Below are 16,606 nucleotides of genomic sequence, written 5' to 3'. Positions count from 1 at the left end.
CACATATGACGTCATTTTCATGCGACACTGCTGCGAGGTAGGCTGTGTCTTTGTAGGAAGCTGTCTCTGGTGTTGATTGCACATGATGGTTGTTGCTGTTAATTAACCGTAATTTCTCCTCTTTTCAGTGAATGTCAAGTCTGTCTTGACTCGTTTGCATCATATAAACGACGGGCTAAAATAAAAGCAAGACAAATGAGGTGATAGGTATACTGTGTTCCTAAAAAATGGAGTTAAAGACCCTACACGAGATGGTGCAGGAGGCTGCATCTGTTTACAGCAGCAGAACAGCTGTCACTTTTAACAGTGGCACGGAAATGGGGATGTCGAGGCTTACATATGAAGAGCTACTCTCGTCAAGCAACAAATTAACAAACCTGTTTAGATCCACCAGTTTACAAAACGAACATTTAATTGGACTATTTTGCTATCCGGATGTCAACCTTCCTCTTTGGGTACTGGGGTATGATGATGATACACTACTTTCTGTGATGCTTTAGTATAGCCTACAGGATCCCAATACAATAAATACAAATTCCCTGTTTACATAGTATTCATTAGCAGTGTGTGTTTGTTCTGTGTCTGAATAGTATTCTTCAGCTACCCTCAGCCTATTTGCCACTCAACCCCGAAGTGCCACCTGTACAGACAGTCAGAATCCTTGACCGATGTAAACTGACATACTGTGGCATTCAAAATGAACTCCTTCAGGTAAAGGCGTGTGTCTCGATCTGAAAATGAAAAACAGGATCACAAATAGTACTCTCATGAAGTCATACTGGGCACCCTGTTTGCAATAATGTAAGTGGCTGATGTAAGAAGCTATTAACTTGTGTCTTATTTGTCTATTTGAATGGATGTAGCAATTCCAAGCAGATTTTTCCACCCACCTCACGTTTGACATCTGTGCAGAGTGGCCAACACAGAATTTAACTTTAATCAGGATACACAGAAGGCCATCAACGGAGGCTCAAAACAATGACACAAATGCAGAGAATAAAGTGCAGGGTCTGGAAGACCTCTCCAACAGTATAATCAAGACATCTGCTGTAATGACTGACTGCCAGAGGAAGCTAGCCTATGCTCTGCACACATCTGGTACAACAGGGCAGCCAAAGATTGTGAGAGTGCCCCACTGTTGTATAGTGTCCAACATCATGCATCTCAGGTCTGTATGATTCATAAGACATTTTTATCACTTCTGGTTGTTGTTGATATGAAGGCAGTGATGAAAGTATAATTTCTCAATTGTGACTGACATGCATAATTTCTCCACAGGACCCTTTTTGAGGTGACTGCTGACGATGTCATTTTCCTGGCCTCTCCTTTGACCTTCGACCCTTCCGTAGTGGAAATGTTCTTGGCCCTGACCTCTGGAGCTCAGCTGCTTATCGTACCCACAGTCATCAAGAGGATGCCCAGCCGTCTAGCCCAAGTCCTGTTCACACACCACCAGACAACAGTCTTACAAGTGAGTGCATCAAAGTCAACATACAGGATTATGTCCTTATGTCTACAGCTAAGATTAGTATTTAAAACTGTACATACTGTACAACTGACATTGAGGTCTTTGTTTAAGAGCTTAAACAATTGCCATGTTGACCTGCAATGGTGATGAGTGGCACCTCTCCTTGCAGGCCACACCCACTCTTCTTGGACGCTTTGGAAGACGTGTCTTACAGCAGAAAGTTCTGAGCTCTGGCTCCTCTCTGAGGGTTCTAGCCCTCGGGGGTGAAGCCTGCCCCTCGCCTGCCGTCCTGAGGAGCTGGAGGCAGGAGGGGAACCGCACGTGCATCTTTAACCTCTATGGTACCACAGAGGTGTCCTGCTGGGCAACCTACCATAGAGTCTCACAGACAGAATCTACCCACTCGTGAGTGTCATGCAGCCATTTTCTGTCTCAAAGAAACATTGAAATGTATTTCACAAGCACCTGCTCTGTTGTTAATGTGCTTGACTCATGTATTTATGCACAAACATGGAAAGGAAATTGTAGTTTTCCAGTGTCGATGCAATAGGGCAATCAATCAAAGTATACTGTGTGTTGTTCTGTTAGGATCACAGACTCTGTGCCTCTTGGTGAACCCTTAATGGATACTGTGATTGAGGTCAGAGATGATAATGGACAACTGGTCACTGAAGGGGAGGGGCAGGTGTTCATAGGTGAGAACTCGCTCCCAACTCTTGGGACCTTGATGATATTTGTTTACATGTTACCTCACCACAGCAATATGAATCAGAATAATCAGTGACTGATAATATAACTTAATCCTCTCTTCCTTAGGCAGAGTATACTTGCTATACCTCTTAAGATTATTTTTGTACACTGAGTGAGCTTCTTGTAAAGCTTGCTGCTCAGTTTTACAGAAAACCCGTGTGGGTCTTATACTGCTGTGATATACAAATCCCATGTACCGGTATGTATGAGGTACATACAAACTGTGCAAATCGGTATGTAAACTGTACAAATACATTGTTTTTTAAGACTTACTCTTGACCACACAGGTGGGCAGGACAGAGTGTGTCTTCTGGATGATGAAGAGACCACTGCCCCAGGAACTATGCGTGCTACAGGGGATTGGGTATCAATACGAGATGCTCAGCTTTTCTACATTGGCAGGAAGGACAGTCTGGTCAAACGCCACGGGCAGCAGCTTCACCTTGATGCTGTGCAGCAGGTGGGAACTGTCTCAGTCTCCTAAAGAGGCCTCATGAAGGTAACAGAGAGTATGAAGAGATGTGCTTTTTTCTTTCTGTTTGTTCCGTGCAGGTGGTGGAGAGTTTGACTGAGGTGGAGGCCTGTGCTGTGAGCTTGTCCGAGGGAAGCAGACTAGTTGCCTTTATCGTGCTGTCTCCTTCACACACAGAGGCATTGTTCGCTTCCTCTAATGCTCACCATGGTGATCAGGTCCCATACCTCAGCAAACTCAATAGAGATGCTGTTTCCTCTACATCCATACACCTCCATGGAAGCCCTGTGGTGTCCTCCGATGATCGCCATGGTGAATCTGGTGGTGATGGTACCATCCCTTTAGCAGGCTTGGAGAGAAGCATCCAGCGCAGGTTGTCTGACCTTCTTCCCAGTCATGCCGTCCCAGACTCCCTGGTGCTCATCCCAAAATTGCCACTCACCTCACATGGTAAAGCAAGTTGCTCTCTTCTCCTAGAGATTTCAGTTTAAATAGCTGCTCATCTTAAGACATTGCTTCTGAATGTTGGTGACTGTGATAAGTATAACTGTGTGTATCTTTGAAGGTAAAGTGGCCCTAGAGGAGCTGAAGATGATGTATGAGAGACACAGAGAGCACTTAGGAACCCACAAGAAGAGACTGTCTCCAGACACACTCAAAAAAAAGAGTACAGATACTCTGGAAGGTAGAAAAGCTGATGTTGGGAGCTCTTCCTTTTATAGCAATATCTTATATGATTTTTACCACACTGGATTATGGTTATGGTATTTGGCAGATTCTTTAGTCCATTACATGCAGACACTAAATGCTACATATTAAGAAGCCTGCACATTTGAAATCAGATCTTATGATTAAATTCTCAATATGAAATTACTAGATAAGGTTTGAGATTTGGCAGGATTGGTGTTATTTTGGAATGTCCTAAGGGATTATCTGTGTTTTGTTGTTTACCCCTCAGGACACGCTTGGTCTGTCTGAAGATATGGTGGTGGAGGCGGAGGCCAACTTCCTGCTGAGTGGAGGAGATTCTCTCCAGGCTCTGCGCTTTTGTGACAGCATTTCCGTTGCCACGGGGATAAGCTCAGCAGGGCTACTGGAGGTTGTGCTGGATGGCTCTTACTTGGATATTCTAAACCATGTCACTATGGCAACATTCCCCAAAGAGCTTGATTTAGACACTCGGGTTACATCCAAGAGACAGCATAGCGATCCAGAAGCCCACTCTCCTATTCCTCCCAAGAGGCATATTGAAGATCCATGCATGACTGTGACATCAATTAGGCCTGTGGGAGTTGCTGTGGCCTTAGACACATGGATTGTGGGATATGTAGTCCGAAGAGCTGGAGAGGTTGTCAAGATTGGTCCTTTACAAGCAGCTGAGAACAGAAGTACAAATGAGAGTGCAAAAAGAAATGAATGTGCAATACAACAGGTAAACTCAGAAACAGACCTTACCGTAACGGTTGAAGGAAATGAAAACCTGAAATCTCCTCATGCGTCAAGACCCCCAAACAACTCAGCAGACTCGCTCTCCAGGGCTGCTTCTGACATACAAGCAGGCACCAGCGTGGACACCCCTCGGCTCTCCCTGAGAGTGCGGTGGAGCTCAGACACAGGCAGGTGTGTGGACGCCTCTCCGGTCCTGATGGTGGAGTCTGTCTCTGGTGCGGCCACTGTGTTCATTGGCTCCCACTCCCACAGGATGCAGGCGTTGGATCTGGGCAGCGGAGAGCTCCGCTGGGAGCGGGTACTTGGGGACAGGCTGGAGTCCTCCGCCGCCGTCTCTGCCTGTGGGACTCTGATTGTGGTGGGTCAGTGTCTGTCCACAAATGTCTAATCCTGACCATCTAGAAACAGAATAGATAGATAGATAGATAGATAGATAGATACTTTATTGATCCGTAGGGGAAATTCAAGGTCATAACTCAAGGAATATGATAAATGCATATCTGCTGAATGAATCCTGAAGTTTTAATACACATGTTCACACTTTTAAAGTATGATTAAGCTGTGGTCACATGATCGTCTATGGCTACAACCTCATTTGATTTCAACTGCAGTCAGACTGCAGTCTTTTCATTGTCTGTATTGCATTTCACCATGTTGTGTAGTGTCTGATCTTCTGTGTGTGCTTCTTCACAGGGTGCTATGATGGGCAGGTGTATTTCTTGCGTGTTGACTCAGGAGAGACATGGTGGACCTTTGAGACGAAGGATGCTGTGAAGAGCAGTCCCACTGTGGACCCTTTCAGTGGCCTGGTCTACGTGGGCTCACACGATGGCCATATGTACGCCCTAAACCCACAGGTGCTGCAGTAACGTTGTGCACGTCAATGTGAAAATTGTGTGTGTCAATTTGCATAAATGTCTGTGTGTGTGTGTAAAGATTGTGTCTGTGTATTTATGTGCAGGTATACTTTGTTGACCTTTACACTAAGGATTTTGGATCGCTCTTCTCTAAGATCTATGCTTTACACTCTATCATTTTCTGTGATGGTATGTATATTCAGGAAACTCATTTCTTTGTCTGTTGCTGCTGCATGTTTGTTTCAGGAGAAGAGTTGTGTGTGGAAGCGTCATTGTGGTGGGGGTGCTGTGTTCTCCTCTCCTTGTCTGCACCCCACTCTCAGGCTGCTGTATGCAGCCACATTACGAGGACACCTGCTGTGTATCAACTCTGTAAGTGTCCACGAGTCTCTTTTCATGTCCCCCCCCCTCTCCTCTCTCTCTCTTTTGTGATTTATCTATTTTGTGATTTACTATGTGAGTCATAGCAACACATTTTAGAGAGTGCCCTGGTTTCACCCCTTGGCTGGAGAAATGACCCCTTTGTGTGGTTCCAGGCTTCTGGCGCCCCTGTGTGGACAAACTCAAGAGAAGTTCCCTTCTTTTCCTCCCCGTGCTCTTCCAGTAGTGGTGTCTTCATTGGTTCAGTGGACGGAAACATCTACGGTTTCAGCCATACCGGTGAAAAGGTAAGAGAACGCGAAAGATATTATATGTGTGTGTGTGAGCTATTATATTGTGTGTGTGTGTGCATCTATGCACACTCTGCATCTGTGCACCTATGCATGTCTGTGAGCCCATGTCAGTGATGTGTTATTTTCTGTGTATGGTAATGCTACACTTCGTATTTAGCTAACTCTCTTTCCTAAAACCTCTGTCACCTAAACAGCTATGGCAGTTCACCACCGGTGGCCCAGTGTTCTCCTCACCCTGTGTTGTGTCAGCACCTCCGGCGTCCAATCAGAGGCTGGTGTGTGGGTCACATGACGGCTGTGTGTACAGCCTGAGCAGCACAGATGGCTCGCTGCTGTGGAAGTTCCAGACGGCGGGGAAGGTGTACTCCAGTCCCTTCGTCTTTCGCCAACCCCCAGAGAGACCACAGACCTTAGTGGCCGTCGCCTCGACAGATGGGACGGTCTGGGTCCTAAACGGAGAGGATGGGACAGTGTGTGCCTCTCTGTCTCTTCCTGGGGAGCTCTTCTCCTCCCCACTCGTATGGGAACAGACCCTTGTAATTGGGTGTCGCAATGACTATGTGTACTGCTTGGAGCTGACGCAGGAACCGGTAATGAGCTCTGCATAAAACTATTGAGCAATTCATTTCTGTTCAAGTGTTGACATGTTGATGATGGATTTATTTTTATAAGTAATAAATTATAGTTTTGTATATGTTTAAATGCTATAAATATTGTGTGCCATATAGTAAGTGAACAAAGTGAGACCAAGTACTTCCTCTGACACAAATTTCAACATTATATTTTAATTTTCTCTACAGAATTCATAACATTTGCATCACTTAAGGAGACATCTCATCAGTAGCTCTAAGTGAAACAAAAAGTGCAATTATCAACAAACCAGTTTTTTTGTTGTCGTTTGTTCCATGATACATACAACACTGTTTACACTACACTATTGCACACAACCAAAGGGGGGAAAACAAAGGGACAAAGCAATTGCGCTTCTTGAGGATTATTCTTCAGAGCCAACTCTATACATACATACATACATACCTACATACATACAGAATGTTAAATTAGGTTGTGGAGGGGGATGAGAGAACAAGGTCCTGTTAACTCGTAGATTACTTCAAAGCAGTTTGATCAACCTTCATTGCCGTGCTCTCCAACACTCCCCCTGGGTGGGTGTCTGTGGGTGTGTGAGTTAGTTTCTCTCATCGCTGGCTCATTGTGATAGCATGGTATGAGAGCAGCTAGCACACTCTACGACAGGGAGAACAGTGTGTGTATTACCACAAGCAGGCAGTCAGTTTTAACCCGATGGTGAGAAAGGGCCACGGTGATAGAAACACTGTGCAAGAAGTGGGTCGGTCCTCAAATGCTGTGATTCAGTGCATCGACATGGTCATGGTGCCAAGGAAACTTAATTGAGTGACAGATTCCCTTTTAAAGTTCTTGCATTAGTTAACAAGGTGACCAAGCATCATTATGGTGAATTTCACAAGGCTTCAATAACACTAGTCACAGTTGTTACGGACACAGTGAGAATCATACTTAGTAATGCTGTTAGATGTAAGTGTATTTTTTTCTGTTTGTTTCTTTCCTTCTGTTGATTCAACACATTTACAAAGGTGAAGGCCATGTAATAATGTTCATTTTAAAAAAACATACAAAACAGTAGCCGGCATTTATTTTCATGCACGTTGCACAGTTAGAGAATGATGCAAGAGGTTTTCACTACATGTGATATAGTTAGCCCTTAAAACACAGTTCCCAAAAGAATCCCCCATGATGTCATTATATTACGCTACATATTGGTAAACAGATGTAAAACTTTACAGAATGTGAACAAAGTCTGAAATATGTGAACATGCGTCATGTATTTACAAAATGAGAAGATATCCTTATTATTTGTGGTGAAGTCGCTGGGCTGTGATTGGCTATTGAAGCGTTAATGGGTATATGGTTGGCTCATCAGTGCTTGCGAGCAGCTGATTGGCTGCTGGATACTGATTATAGTTCTTTAACCATATCAATAAACTGTATGTACGTGTAAGTATGTCTATATACGATATCCTCTGTGGAAGAATGAAGAATAATTGTATGTAGTGTCCAGCAAAAGGAATCTCCTTTCAGTAAACATGCCCAGCAAATATCCACGTTTTTTACCCTGTATTCTACTCCTATCTATTTCTTCACTCTTTCAAATCTACTGAATCTGAATTCCAATTACTACAAAATGAACAACCGGCTAGATGCAATTATCGACAATACCTAAATTTTACGTCAAGAGTATGAACATACACTCGATAAGGCAAAAATTCACATGAACTCCAAAAGAAATTTTGATGGCACTTTCCAATGACACACTGGTGTTCTTGGTTAGCCGGGTTAACTGTAATAACTGGAATAATGCTGTAACAACAGCAGTGATATAACAGCTGTCATGATCTTCTGTGGACATTCGCCAGGTGGAATGTACCTCTGGAAAAACGTAGCTTGTGTCATTATTTGGCGAGCATGAAGGTGGCAAAAGTGACCTGAGGCCATCGTCCCAGGATCGCATGACGATGGGGCCTAAGTGAAGAGTGTGTGTGTGTGTACATTGTGTGTGTGTGTGTGTAGAGTATGTGTGCATCATATGTGTGTTTTTGTTGTGTGGTGGTCTTATTTGCTTTGTGGCAGAGGTCAGAGTTCAAGTCTGGTGGGTCACTTGATGATCTGCGGGCAGTCACTCCAGGCTTTGGCCTTGCGCTTGGCCAGGGCCAGCCAAGCAGGCTCAGTGGACACCTGCTGCGAGTCGCCAGGGGGGAAGCGCTTTGAGACCTCCTTTACTGCCGGCGGGGACGGAGTTGAGTCTGTGATTTCAACTGGTATGCAAAAAAAAAAAAAAAACATACATACACACACACACACACACACCAAAATAAAAATTATTAGTAATGGCTTAAAGATACAGATTGAGCATCTGCTGTCGTTCTGAGTTGAAACAAGAATAGAGTGTAGGCAAACCAGCAAAATGAGATGAGAGGAATGTGGCAGAATAAATCCATAGACAATTGCTCTGAAGCACTGAAGTATTGAACACTTAACAAAACAGAGTAACATTGAACTTTAAGCAAGTATTCCTACCAGTGACGGAGCTGGGCAAGGTGTTAGCTTTTTTCAGGTTTTCGCGGCGTTCAAACCGCCCGAGGAGACTATCAGGTCTCTTTCCCTCATCAGGGGTCTGTGGTTTAGGGGGCGTTGAATTTCCACTCCCCTTACCCTCTGTTGGACTGAGCACGCTCTGTGAGGAAGAGAAATAAAAGAACAACATAATGATACAGGGAAAGAGCCTTTATCCTTTATCTTTTAGATCTGTACAACACTGGGAAATATCTCAGAGAAAATGAAGTTGTTCAATGTATTATTAAACTCAGGATGAATGTATTATTAAATGATCAGGATTTAAAAACGCACTGCTGCAGGCAGGCTACACCAGGCACGTAAATGGTAAATGGACTGCATTTATATAGCGCTTTTTTCGACTCCTACGCTACGAGCACCCAAAGTGCTTTACTTTGTCATGCCTCACATTCACCCATTCACACACATTCACACACCGATGGTGGAGGCTGCTATGCAAGGCGCCAACCTGCTCATCGGGAGCACTGGGGTTAAGAGTCTTGCTCAAGGACACTTCGACAGGGTCAGAAGGAGTTGGGCTCAAACCAGCAACCTTCCAGTTACTAGACGACTCCTCTAGCTCCTGAGCCACTGCCGCCGCACGTAAATGAAGCGTTTTATACACAGAGCGTAAAAATACTTTAAGAGTTTGGTTCCAAAACATTAAAAAGTCATGTCATTTAATCAATAAAATTGCAGTTGTGTTGTTTTGATTGAGTAAAGATAAATCAAACAACAATACCCAACTACCAAAATAAAAAAAAATGATTTATGAAAATTCTTTAAAATGGAGGATATAGTGTTTTGAAACCAAACTCTTCAGTTTAAGAGGACTGGACTAATTTCTTTAGTGTTAGCTGATGATTGTTGCAGCATATATTCCGCGAATGGAGTGCTTCAGTTATGTACCTGGTGAAGCCTGCCTGTTTGTTTGTTTGCTTCTAAAATATGTGGATGCGTGTAGTTTTCTTGTATGGGACATACGCTGTCTCTCTCTCGGGCCTGTTTTTCTGCCAGCTTGGCCTCCCGTAGGACTTTGCGTTCCTCTCTGGTCTGCTGCTGCTCCCTGAAGCCCTTCTGTTTCTGCAGGGCCAGAGTGATCCACAGAGGGCCGGCCTCCTTGTCCTTGTCCTGCACCTTGGAGCTGTCCAGAGAGTGTCTGCTCTGCAGGGACGGCTTCTCTACAGGGAGGAGAGGGTCACAAAACAAACATCATGATTGAAATGCACCACCTCAAAGTGCCTTGGTTATTGTCAAGTTTGTTAATCTCTAAGTAAGGGCACATTTTCCTGTCACTGACACAACACAAACTGAATCATGTTATGAGCAACAAGAGAGTAACATATTGGCCTGAAGTGTGCCATTCAAGTTCCAAAGAAATTTCACCGTAATAATCTGTCCATATCTAAGTGGTTAAGAACATGGTTGGCCATACCTTTTCGGATAAGCTCTGCCTTCCTGTCAGTTTTCTCTCTCCATGGGATACTGATGGAGGGAAAGAACGATTTCTTTTCTTTTGTTTCCTCTTCCCCGGGGCTGATCCTTGGTGAGAGGGATGAAGTTGATGCTTCATCGTCCTTTACGGAACCCCGTTCGTCATCGGAGAACATTTGTGGTGATCCTTTCCGCTGTTCCCCTGTGTCCCCAGCAGGGGACATCCTGCCCAGTTTGGGGAGCGGGGAGTGTGGAGGGGTGGCCCCATCTGAGGGTTTGAGGACTGTGCCGGGTTTCTGATAAACAGGGGGTTTGGGGCTGAACCGCTCGCTATCGCTACACACCGACGACACTGGGGATCTGCTGGGTTTCATCTGAGAACCGACACTTGGTGATGTTGCAGACTTGAAAACAACATTCTCTCTGAGAGGGGACGCGGGGCTGGCTCGGTCAGAGAACACAGGGGAGACTGCCTCCGCGTCCATCGGGGTGAGGGGTCCGGGGACACCATCAAAACAGTCGCCTGCACTGTACCTCTTCTTCCTCTTCTCGGTGGATTGGTCGTTGTGGAAGCGGAGAGAGAAGTTGGTCCTTCTCAACTTGATCCCGAATGGAGATGGCCGCTCGTCACCTCCCAGCTCCCTCTGCTCACCCTCGTCTCTGGGGTCCAAGCTGGAGGTGTCAGAGTCAGTTTGATTCGGGAGTTCTGCATCGGGCGATTGGGGTACAGGGGATCCCTGGCTTGAACTGGGGACAAGGAAGGAAGGCAGGTCTTTGGCAAACATGCATTCCTCCGAGCTGTCTGAGATTCGGACACTTTTGGTACCCTTGGTTTGGGCCTTTGAAGAGGAGAAGGTGGGTGATGGGCCGGGCTGAGACGGTTCCGGAGACACAGACTCGGCCCTCCTGTCATCTCGCTCATCTGGATAAAGGATCTCGGAGTTCCTGTTGGAGTCTCCGAACTTCTTCCGTGCGGGGGTGATGGAGAACTTGGCGCTGGCGGACAGAGCCTTTCTGAGGTTGGGGTGGGGGAACGGCGATTCATCGGGGTCCTCGCTCGGGGGCCAGCCCTGGTCCTCCTTCCTGCTCTGCGTGGGCTCTGGATACTCCTCATATTTCCCCTCTTCCACAACTTTAAAGATCTTGGATCGGATGCTTGCCCATTCTGCCAGCACAGCGGCGCTGGATTGATCTGATGGGGCAGAAGACAAATTGAGGGATTTCGTTTTCCCAGATTTACGATCCGGAGAGGTCTTGGTCTTTGTTGGTGCCCCCAAGGCCTTCTTGTCCTCACCCAAGCCCAGTAGTGACTTACAGGCAGTGTCCTTGATCTGGTCTAAATTGACGGCAGTCCCGCACAACTGGGCACCAGTGACAAGGATGGCTGTATGGGGCACGTATATTGAGGAGCGAGTCGGCGAGTCGGCACCTGCTGATGATGAAGTTTTAGCTCCCTCTCCTGTTTCAGAGGAGCCAGAGGCCTGCTGGGCTGTGCCTGGAGTCACCGGTGTCAGATTGACCTTCTGGAACAAAATCTGCTTCTCCCCGGAGGAGACTTTGAAGGTGAAGGGCTGTCGCTCCTCCATCTCTTTCCATCGCATCTCCTCGGCCTTCCTCTTCCACTCTATCTCTCCTCCCCCGAGGGCTTTCTCCCGTTCTTCCAGCTGTCTTTTCTTCTCTTTCTCTTCCTCCTCCTTCCTCCGCCTTTCCTCTTCTTTGGCCTGTTGTTTTCTCTCTGCCTCCATTTCCTCTTGTCGTCTTCGCTCTTTCTCGCGCAGTCGTTCCTGCTCCTCCTCTCTCCTTCGTTTCTCCTCTAGTTCGCGTAGTCTTCGTTTTTCAGCCTCCTCCCTTTCTTTCCTTGCCGCCTCCTCCGCTACTCTGATTCTCCTCTCCTCTTCCAGGCGTAGACGCTCAGCTTCCAGGCGCCTCCTTTCCTCCTCCTCCTCCCTCTTCCTCACCTCCTCTCTCCTCTTTCGTTCTTCTTCTTCTCTCATCTTCCTCTCTTGCTCCTCTCTGAATCTGCGTTCCTTATCCTCCTGTCTCCTCTTCTCCTCCAGCTCTCTTCTCACCCTTTCCTCCTCCTCTCGTTTCCTCCTTTCTTCTTCTCTCTTCCGTCTCTCATCCTCCTCCTCCTCCTCTCTTTTCCTCTGTTCCTCTTCTACCCTGAGGCGTCTCTCCTGTGCCAGCCTCAGCTCCTCTGCCCTCTTCCTCTCTTCCTCTCTCAGTATTTCTTCTTCCTGCTCCCTCTTTCGCCTGAGTTCCAGCTGGTCTCGCTCATCGTCCTGGAGCTTCTGCTTCTTGGAGTGCTCTGGGGGCCCACTATGCTCCTCTACAGTTCCCTGTGCATCAGTTTCTTCCTGCAAGATGCCCGGAAGGTCAATTTCTTGAAGCTCCTGGAAGGAGATTTAAAAATGCAAAAATAGTCAGATTTCAAAATACACAACTCAGAATGCTGAATAAATTTCCACTGAATTGTAAGGGCCATTGGTACGTCTTGAGGTCAATATTTCTCTATATTGACTTCTGAAAAAAGACCCTTGCCACTGGCAACAAGTGTGTTGCTTCTGTTTCATATCTTTCATATCATTTATGTGGGTAGTTTACATGCAGTTTACATGAAATTGTCATAACAGAACTATAAAACACTGTTTCTATTAAATATACTATAAAAGTAAATTAATATATAAGTAGATTAAACCTCCCCTTTCCCTCTTTACCTGGGTGAACCTGCGGTGCTTTCTGGACACTCTCTGGTTTTTGGGCTTGACAGAGAGCTTGTGTTTTGCTGCTGCGTTGTCCAGGCGAGGACCGGACTGGGGGACGGCATCCAGATTGATTGATTCGATTGTGCCCTCTGGCGGAAGAACACGCTTGGAACGAGGTGACTTCACAGGCGTTGCATGGGCAGCAGCAGCCTGAGGAGGAGCAAGCAACAAAAATGCATGGTCATATTTGAGAGTACATACTCATAAGTAAGAATGCGTGGTCATAGTTAAGAGTACATACTCATAAGTAAGAATGTGTGGTCATAGTTAAGAGTACATACTCATAAGTAAGAATGCGTGGTCATAGTTAAGAGTACATACTCATAAGTAAGAATGTGTGGTCATAGTTAAGAGTACATACTCATAAGTAAGAATGCGTGGTCATAGTTAAGAGTACATACTCATAAGTAAGAATGTGTGGTCATAGTTAATAGTACATACTCATAAGTAAGAATGCGTGGTGATAGTTAAGAGTACATACTCATAAGTAAGAATGCGTGGTCATAGTTAAGAGTACATACCCATAAGGTAGAATGCGTGGTCATAGTTAATAGTACACTCATAAGTAAGAAAATTTGCTCATAGGTAAGATTACACCGTCATAGCAGAGTGCACTGTCATAGCTACTGCAAGCATCTCACAACCCAGCACACTGTGACATAACTATAACATACAGATACCTGGGGTTCAACATCATCAGCAGGCTCAGTTTCCACCTGTGCCATCACCTTCAGGGGGCTTCTAGGGACCTCCTCTTCATCGGAACTGCCTTCATCACCCTCACTCTTTCTCACTGACGGAGGTTTCTGGCCAAACTTGATACTTTGCGCTATCTGCCTCTGTGTTCAATTGAAGAGATAATTCAAAGATCGAAAAGATAATTTAGTGATAGAAGATTGATGATTGAAACTTTACACTATACACTGTCCTCAAAGTATACTGTATAAACACACATTTTTTGCAACTTCAAATTGTATACAATTTTCACGTTTTACAAATGTTTTCACGTTTTACAAAAATGTACAAATTAAAATTGTTTCATGATGAATTTCATGATTTACATACTGTATATTAGAATGTCAGTGTTCACATGCCTGTGGGTATTTGTGTATATGTGTATGTGAGCGAGTGTAAGTTCTCTAGGAGTTCTACATGTGACTCACCTGCAGGCTGCGGACCTTATCCGAGACATTCTCCTGAGACATGCTTTGCTCTGTGTTGGGCTTCTCAGACGAGTCCTCAGGGATGAAGATACTGTCATGTGACAACGCTCGAGACCCCAAGGGATTCGCTTCCCTGAAAACACACACACACACACACACACACACACACACACATACACACACAAACAGAGATACACACTTAGAGTCCCTTAACAGGAAATAACAGAAAACATGTAAACATACAGACACATACTTTTTGTCAGAGCACAAACAAATGTTCTCATCCATACATGTTCCCAGTATTCCAGTGTTATAATTTATGTATGTTATGTCACAAGCTGCCACAAGCTGATATCAGTATTTCCCCCTAAAAAAAGTGTTTCTGTAGTTTATGTCCATTTTATTTTTATTCATTGTAGTTTTTTAGTGGCTGTTAGGAAATGATTATAAACAAGCAGCTAATTGGCAGCAGTGATAAAATCTACAAAGTTCAACATTTCACCATTATGACTAACACTTCATTACTGGCACTGTCAATGGAATTTCATCAAGATATCGGGATTGTAAAATAGTAATTGCTGCTTTGGTGACGAATACTGAGCTCACAATATGTTTTCTATACACAGCAATTTACTGTAACTAAAACCAAAAGTTGATAGTACTTCCCGGAACACAGTAGCATATCTCTGCTCTGACAGTAGAAATGGTACATATGATCACATTGTACCTCACTGAATTGTATATGAATTGTCATAGTATATATGATACAGAAATCTTACATGTATTGCAGTTTTGACCAAAGAGTGAAGCTTGCCTTACCTCAGATGCTGGTTTGCTTCTTCATCATCTGAGACCACCCCATTGCATACGTCCCCCACTGAGTGACTGGGCTTGAGCTCAGCTTCGGCAAAGCCCCGCTCAGAAGTGCCCTCCCTCTTCTTTTTCCTCCCAAAGAGACGTCGGAAAGGCTGGAATTTGCCCTGTCGTCTCCTCTCTACAAGTGCAGAGCAGATATAAGATATAGATATAAGCACCTCGGCAAGTTACTTATGATACAAGCCTAATAATGTAACACAATAATATGTGTGTGTGTGTGTGTGTGTGTGTGAGAGAGAGAGAGAGAGAGTAAGGGTGTGAGAGAGTGTGTGTGTGTGTGTGTGTGTGTGTGTGTGTTAGCTAGCACATTCACACTGAGAGGGGTGTGAATACGTGTTCATGTGTAACTGCATGGGTTTATCTCTACCACAGAGTGAGAGAGAGAGAGAGAGAGAGAGAGAGAGGGTGTGTAAGGGTGTTCAGTCAGGGAAATGCCAGAATAGGAGTTTTGCTACCACTTTGTTCTGAAGGACAGGCTAACTAGAGACTCAATTCATCACATCTGGATGAGAACAAAGAGACTTCCAAACAGTCTTCCGATGACAAACAAACAAAGGGAGGGAGAGATCGACCTCATAACCACTGGACGCCACTTTCCTAGCTGAGGAAGGCACTTCTACTCTCACTCAGTGGCTGGCCATGCCACAGACGTTACATAATTCTTGCTGACAGATGTCTGAATCAGTTTCTCACAGTCACTTTTCACAAACCATATCACCAAGATGGCCACTGGTCGTTTTAACGTGATAATCCACTCAAGAGATACATAATCTATGTCCTTTGCTCTCATTGACATTTGTAATGTGCTGCATACAAGGATCTGGTGAATCATTCAATAAACGTCACTTGTGAAAACCTGAGCATATCCTTGCAACGGCTGTATTCTAATTCAATTCAAAGCAACTCTGACCACCACAAAGTGTGTGTGAGTGTGTGTGTGTGTAGGGGGGTATTCAAATAGATAAAAATCTTTACAAGGAGTATAATCAAATAGATAAGATGTTGTATCAAATAGATAAGATACAACATCGACAAAATGTGATAGGTCCTTTGATCTGACCATGAGAACAAGCAAGACAGACAGGTAAGAAGTATGCACTGCCATTACCACCCGAATCTTTGTTATTCACTATGAATCCCACAACCAGTGAGTGGCACTAAACAGTGTTTTCATATGGCAGGTGATTTAAGCAAGAGGAGAGATGGACGATGTCATGCAGAATACCCACAACTCCAGTAAGAAGCATTTGAACTAAAAATCTGCCTTAAGTGATCCCGCAGTGATGCCTAAGACTAATCCCTAGACCTAAGAACTAGCAGTTTGTTTCCTCTGGCTCAGCACAAAGTTCTGTGTTAATCCCTTGATTAGTTTGAAGATTTAGGATTGCAACAAAAAATGCTCTAGTCTAGTGTGAATCCCCAGGACTGCAACAAGGAGATAAAGTTAAAGGTTACACTAATTCCAATGACGTCAACAGACTAACCTGATTGATCAGTAAGTAATTCCAACAGGAAAAACATGAACAACAACTGGCTATAGCTATACCT

The 16,606-nt window shown here is 44.8% G+C and overlaps 2 protein-coding genes across 2 annotated transcripts in view; one reads left to right on the top strand and one right to left on the bottom strand.

Annotated features, from left to right (window-relative positions):
* The first annotated feature begins 10 nt into the window (after positions 1-10).
* On the top strand, positions 11-6,295 carry aasdh (aminoadipate-semialdehyde dehydrogenase). The gene is given in 16 exon segments (XM_048252955.1): positions 11-37; positions 129-463; positions 591-711; positions 864-1,168; positions 1,279-1,471; positions 1,638-1,873; positions 2,057-2,163; positions 2,506-2,678; positions 2,771-3,140; positions 3,256-3,347; positions 3,349-3,375; positions 3,649-4,501; positions 4,833-4,996; positions 5,243-5,368; positions 5,533-5,664; positions 5,865-6,295. Coding segments are annotated over 15 exon segments (3,549 nt in total). The 5' UTR covers positions 11-37; positions 129-227; the 3' UTR covers positions 6,279-6,295.
* Positions 6,296-6,435: 140 nt separating this feature from the next.
* The window catches only part of cracd (capping protein inhibiting regulator of actin dynamics), a 25,777-nt gene continuing 15,606 nt past the window's right edge, over positions 6,436-16,606 (bottom strand). The window contains exons 2-9 of the mRNA XM_048252958.1: positions 15,002-15,176; positions 14,183-14,315; positions 13,700-13,858; positions 12,972-13,169; positions 10,256-12,647; positions 9,805-10,001; positions 8,785-8,941; positions 6,436-8,522 (exon numbers count right to left, since the gene is read on the bottom strand). Of these exons, the coding sequence (XP_048108915.1) occupies positions 8,362-8,522; positions 8,785-8,941; positions 9,805-10,001; positions 10,256-12,647; positions 12,972-13,169; positions 13,700-13,858; positions 14,183-14,224 (3,306 nt within the window). The 5' untranslated portion in view covers positions 14,225-14,315; positions 15,002-15,176 and the 3' untranslated portion in view covers positions 6,436-8,361. The remainder of the gene's footprint in view (positions 8,523-8,784; positions 8,942-9,804; positions 10,002-10,255; positions 12,648-12,971; positions 13,170-13,699; positions 13,859-14,182; positions 14,316-15,001; positions 15,177-16,606) is intronic.

The sequence above is a fragment of the Alosa alosa genome, chromosome 9 (assembly GCF_017589495.1).
Source record: "Alosa alosa isolate M-15738 ecotype Scorff River chromosome 9, AALO_Geno_1.1, whole genome shotgun sequence".
NCBI classification, from domain to species: Eukaryota; Metazoa; Chordata; class Actinopteri; order Clupeiformes; family Clupeidae; genus Alosa; species Alosa alosa.
This window is presented reverse-complemented; position numbering and strand designations above follow the sequence as displayed.